General features: G+C 48.3%; 1 protein-coding gene across 1 annotated transcript in view; it reads right to left on the reverse strand.

The window, feature by feature from the left end:
- The window catches only part of LOC134346950 (ephrin type-B receptor 3-like), a 67344-nt gene extending 61727 nt beyond the window's left edge, over positions 1 to 5617 (reverse strand). The window contains exon 1 of the mRNA XM_063048843.1: positions 5418 to 5617. Within this exon, the coding sequence (XP_062904913.1) occupies positions 5418 to 5469 (52 nt within the window). The 5' untranslated portion in view covers positions 5470 to 5617. The remainder of the gene's footprint in view (positions 1 to 5417) is intronic.
- Between the last annotated feature and the right edge of the window lie 610 nt (positions 5618 to 6227).

A 6227-nucleotide genomic window follows, 5' to 3' on the forward strand; every position in this document is an offset into this window, starting at 1 on the left:
AGGCAGACAATCTCTGAAGGGTATTGATAATGGCTGGGGTCACCCATCTTGTAAAGACACTGCCCAGGAGAAAGCGATGGCAAACCGCTACAGTAGAAAATATTGCCAAGAACAATTGTGGTCACGGAAAGACAACGGTCACCCACGTCATACGACACGGTACATAGTAATGATGATGCTGCTGGTAGAAAGATGCCATTTAAGATAGAGTATGTGCAGAAAAGATTCACAAAGATTTTTCCTGGATTCACAGGGCTGAGTTATAGAGAGATATCAGGGTTTATTCCTCACAGCGTAGCAGACTGATGGGTGATCTTACAGAGGTGTACAAGATCATGTGGGGTACCGTGCTGCCTTTTTCCCCAGGGTTGGGAATCAAGACCTCGAGGACACAGGTTTAAGGTAAGGGACTGAATAGGAACAAGCTTCACTCACATCAACACAGAACTGATTCCACAACCTATGGACTCACTTCCAAGGTCTTAACAACTGTTATTCGTTTATTATTGTTTTATGTGTTGTATTTGCACAACTTGTTTTTTGCACAATGGTTCTTTGTCAGTCTTTGCGTGTAGTCTTTCAGTGACTGTATTGTCTTTATTTGCTCTACTGTGAATGCCTGTAACAAAATGATCTCAGGGTAGCATATGTTGACATACATTACTTTTGAACTTAAGATGATCCACAGGTATTTAGACCTGTGATGGTCTTGGGAGTTCTGGAGTTTGTGAAAAAGCCAACATCAGGACACCCAAGGTGCCACTTTTTTTTTAGCAGTGGGCAAACCACTACCATAACCATGTCTCTGGCCTTTGCATCCCCTGCTAATAACGGAGGTTCCCAATCCCCAGGAACTCCTCGTCACTCTGGGAATTCTCTACCTGCCACATTAGATCCATCAAGACCCCAACCAAGTTTCCCCATCACAAAGCCCAGCCTCCAATCTACACTTCTCACTGCCTCGGGTGACGGAGGAGGCTCTCAGCTCTGCACCAGTATTCACAAACTCTTCCCACCCCTCCACCCCCATCTCCCGTCCACCAGGTGACTTTTAGCACGTTTCCTCCCCCCACCCCCAGAGCAATAGTCAGACAAATTCAGCGTGTGCCAGCTGCTGCTCACTAACTTTTACCGAGGAGCATGGCAACTCCCCTACCTGTAACAACAGAGTTGCGGACGTGTCTCAGCGCGTCATGGAAGCCAGCCTCTGCCAATACTTCTCGCTGCCTTATTAAAACAGCTAGCCACCCTGGACCTCCCCCCCAACACACACACACACACACACACACACACACACAAACCTGAAACAAAAATGTACCACCAGGTTCAAGGACAACTTCTGTCCCGCTGTTACAAGACAATTGAACAGTCCCCTAGTACGGTAACATGTTCTCTTGACCTCAATCTCCATCGCAGTGTCCTGTGAACCTTATCGTCTGCCTACTCTGCAACTATGAACTTTATTCTGTACTGGGTCTTGAGGAAGGGTTCCGGATCTGTTCTGGAACTATCACACAAGCACAATTGCAAAGAAAGGATGGCAGAGCCTCTACTTCCTTGGGAGTCTGCAGAGATACGGCATGACATCTAAAATCACGACAGATGTGCAAGGGAGTGTTTATTGATTGGCTGCACTGCACCTTACTTATGGAAAAATTAACACTCTCAAATGGAAAATCCTACCCAGTACATCACGGCTAAAACCCTCCCAACCACTGAGCACATCTCATGAAACACTGTCGTAGGAAAGCAGCAGCCATCAGAGATCCCCACCACACAGGCTATTCTCTCTTCTGACTGCTGCCATCAGGTAGAAAGTCTAAGAGCCTCAGGACTCACACCACTTGGTTCAAGAACAGTTACTACCCCTCAACCATCAGGCTGTTGAAAAAAAGGGGATAACTACACTCACCTGCCCAATCATTCAAATGCCCCCACAACCACTGAGAAGGGTCTCAGCCCAAAACACTGACTGGTTGTTCATTTTCATAGATGCTGCTTGACCTGCTGAGTTCCTCCAGCATTTTGTGTGTGTTGCTTTGGATTTCCAACATCTGCAGATCTTCTCATGTTTGTGTCCCTTTAAGGACTCTTTATGCTCTCATTATTCATTGCTATTTATTTATATTTGCCTTTGCACAATTTGTTATCTTCTGCACTCTGGTTGATCTTTCATTGATCCTGTTATAGTTACTATTCTATAGATTTGCTGAGTACGCCCACAGCAAAATCAATCTCAGGGTTGTATATGGTGACATATATGTACTTTCATAATAAAATTTACTTTGAACATCAACTGTTTATTTCCCTCCATAGATGCTGACTGACCAGCCAAAATCCTCCAGTATTGTGTGTCTGTGTGTGTTGCTCTGTTGTTGGTTTTCCCTTGTACTACCTCTATCTGCAGATGTGGTGAAATTATCTGTATTAAAAGAAAGATTTTCACTGCACCTACGACAATTTATCACCCAAGGTGTTCCACAATGAAGACTACTCGCCCTTCAGAGGCAGGAGATCCTGCAGATACTGGAGATCTTAAGCAACGCACACAAAGTGTGTGACAAACTGAGAAGGTTTACTCCTCTCCATGGATGCTGCCTGGACTGCTGAGTTCCTTCAGCATTCTGGAGGAGCTTGGCAGGGTTACTCAGATTCTGATTTAATATCACTGACAAATGTCATGAAATTTATTGTCTTTGCAGTACAATGTTAATAAATAATAGAGAAAAAACTGAATTAAAGGTAAATGAAATAGTGCAAAAATAGAAATAAAAAAGTGAGGTAGTGTTCATGGATTCAATATCCATTCAGAAATCAGATGGCAGAGGGGAAGGCAAAAAGAGAAAATCTTCTTGAAGTACGGTCTGGGCTGAAACGTCAATAGCTTACTCTGTTCCATAGATGCTGCCTGGCCTGCTGAGTTCCTCCAGGTAGGGGTAGGGTTGTGTCTGTGTCTGTGTGTATGTGTGTCAGAGGGGCAGAAGTTGTTCATGAATTGTTGAGAGTGTGTCTTCAGGCTTCTGTACGTCCTCCCTGACGGTAGCAATGAGAAGAGGGCACGACCTGGGCCTTGGGGGTCCTTAATGATGGATGCCGCCTTTTTGAGGCATCCGCTCCTCGAAGCTGTCCAGGATACTACAGAGGCCAGTGCCCACGATAGAGCTGACTGTTACAACTCTCTGCAGCTTACTTTGACCCTGTGCATCCCTCTCCACAGACACTGTCTGTCCTGCCGAGTTGCGTGTGTGTGTGTGTGTGTGTGTGTGTGTTGCTCTCTCATCGACCAGCATCCCCGCGGCAATGTACAAACCCGACAATCAACAACTCCTGCCATCTCCTCGACTCGTTTTAAGTAAAGCCGGAACGGATCACAGCCACTTGGACGCTCGTTTGCCCCCACAAGCTTTCCCCAGAGATCTCGCTCCGATGACTCCCAGTCTCCCTCTCCAAGGCCCTATGCATGGTTCCTTTGTGAGGGTTAATCCCACGCTCTCTCCTCGGGAAATTCCTATTAAAGCTGCTCCCACCCCCTTCTCTTTCAAGAAACGCGTCACAACTACTCGCAGTACACGGACAAAAACACGCAAAAATGCTCTTCCTTTCCCCCCTCCCCTCTGGGTATTTTGTCAATTGTCTTAAAGCTGCATCGGTTTACGGAATAGCCCCCACCCCCCCAAAAAAAACCCTTGCACTGCAAGAAAATTCTGCTCGTTTAATTCTGCCCCTCAGGATCCAGGACATTGGTAAATAATTTTTCTCTCTCCAATAGACACACACTCACGAAAAAGTCACACACACAGGGGAAGGAAGCAGGGAAAACAATGAGTTAGGTTTTTTTTTCCCTGTTTTCTGTTTTTCCTTTAGCGGGGAGAGGCTCGCTCTCCAGAAGGTACAGCCGGCTGACTCAGAAGTGTTTTACCGACTCAGATTACAATGGCATCAGGGAGCCAAGGAGAAAACATAAACTCTCAGCACCCCATCCCAACTTAATGGATGCCAGTCCGAATAGCTCTGTGCTTTTGGGGAGGGTTGTGTTGAGAGAAAGGACACCTCCCCCCTTACTCCTCTGCTTCCCTATCCCCTCAATGATACACAAACTTTCCCCAGACCCCCGCTCCCCAACACACCCTGCTCAACACCATACCAGTCGGATTTCAACCCAAACTCTCGCCATTTCAGAATCAGATTTAAAACACTGGCATACGTCGTTAAACCTGTTGTTTTGCAGCAGCGGTACATTTCAACACACAACAGTAACAAAAACGATAACATTACAATATATACTTAACATTTTTTTAAGAGAGCAAAAAAAATCTCTCCTCCCCTAAACACCAGCAGCTTCCTGTTTCCCAAATTCCTTTCACCAAATAACTTCTTACTCCACTCTCTCTCTCATGATGCCTCCCCATCATCTCCAGCACAGACCCATCCAACACCCAGTGGGCAAAAGACCACCCAGACCCCCAGCTCTGGCAGGGCAGCGTTAGCTGCCGGTTCCCCCCCTCTCTGTCCCCCCCCCCCAGTGCACCTGAACTTGTCCCCAGTCCAATCCGCACCTCCTCAGGTGTCTGCCTCTGACCAGCCATTCCAGAGCAGAAACCCCTTCTCCACACCTCAACCACCTTTTGCCCCCACCTCGCGTCTTTCTGTTCCCCCCACTGTCTCCCGCTTCTCCACCCTCTCTAAAGACTCCTGTCTCCTTCTCCCCAGCTTCTCAAGAAATTACCCAACTCCTTGTGTCCCACGACAGTCCTGTCCCATTTCCCTCCTTCTGATCCACCTACAACCCCCTCTTCGGCCTCGGTAATTCCTGTCGCCTCTGAAGCTTCACCATCTCCTTTCCCGTAACCACCCAAATCCAAATGCAGCCCACAATCTGCTGATCCCGTCCGCCTCTCTACAACCCCGAACCTTCCAAACATGACAATCTCTGCCCTCTAAACCTTCTCTCCTGCTCTCCTCCCCTCGCTTCTCTAGACTGACAATCCTTTTCCCACTCCCCTCTCTACTCCCTGCCCGTACCCTCTTCTCTCCTGCACCCTCCACTGGGCCCTCAACACTGACAATCTCTTCCCCTCTCTGCACCCCTCTGTACCCTCAGCTCCCTTGTCTAACCTCTACGCGTCACCACACTGACAACGCTCCCCTTTCTATTCTCTCGCTGTACCTTCTCCTCTCCAACCCCTTCTCTACACTCTTCTGTCTCTATGCTTTCTCTTCTCTCTTGTACCCCCTCCCCGCTCTAATCCACTCCCTACTCCCCTCCTAACTCTTGTACACCGCTCCCTACCCTCCTCTCGCCAATACCGTTACACCCCAGCCCAGCCCTCTCCCGACGCGAACCGCTCCGGCCGGAGTTACGCCACGGATCCCAGGACACGGCTGAGGGGGGTGGGGGAGATTTTTTCCTCGGATACCTTCCAACGCCATCGCGGCGGGCAGCAAGCAGCACAGCAGCCAGGGACCCATCGCGGCCGGTGCGCCGCTCCCGAAGTCAGCGCATAGCAAACAAAAATCCGGCGTAAACCTCTCCCGCCCGCTCTCACTCCGCACAAACTTTCCTCCCGTCCGCACAAAACTTGCCAGCGTCTCGGACTAAAAGTGGCTCCCAGGCGCCCGGGACCCCACCTCCGTCTCCGGATCCGCCCCTCCATCCTCCCATTGGCTGTCTGCTCTAGCCCCCGGGAGTGTTCTGCTGGTTTCGTTGGTTTAACACTCTGTCAATCCACGCCGATTGATAGCCCCAGATATTTAACCCTGTGAAAACTTGTCAACTTTTCCTCCAAGAAAATGTGAACTAAAGCAAGCGTTTGCAATCATTGATGAGATTTTCATGTTGGCAATATTTCACATTCGCAGAACTGACATTTTTTTAGTCAGGAAAATTTGATTCTTTTTTACAATTATGAAACGTCTATTTTTTGTCTAATTTTCCAATCAACTTTTTTTTGTGTGTGCGATCGTGTCCGGCAGATTTACGGGAGAGTGGAACGCCGGTGCATTGCAGGTCTGTCTCTCTCTGCAAAATTCCAATTTTAATCGTCTGCGGGTCTCGTTAAATCTGTTCCTCAATTCCTTCCGCGCACCTAATACGCGTTTTTGTTCTTCTTGCACATGGCGAATCCGCCTCAAACCTGCACACAGACGCACACACAAAAAGGATCTTTTTACAGCGTTCACACCTCTAGCTACAAGCGACGGAATCTCGGCAGTGATATCACCCAGTC

Source organism: Mobula hypostoma, chromosome 5 (genome assembly GCF_963921235.1).
Source record: "Mobula hypostoma chromosome 5, sMobHyp1.1, whole genome shotgun sequence".
NCBI lineage: Eukaryota > Metazoa > Chordata > Chondrichthyes > Myliobatiformes > Myliobatidae > Mobula > Mobula hypostoma.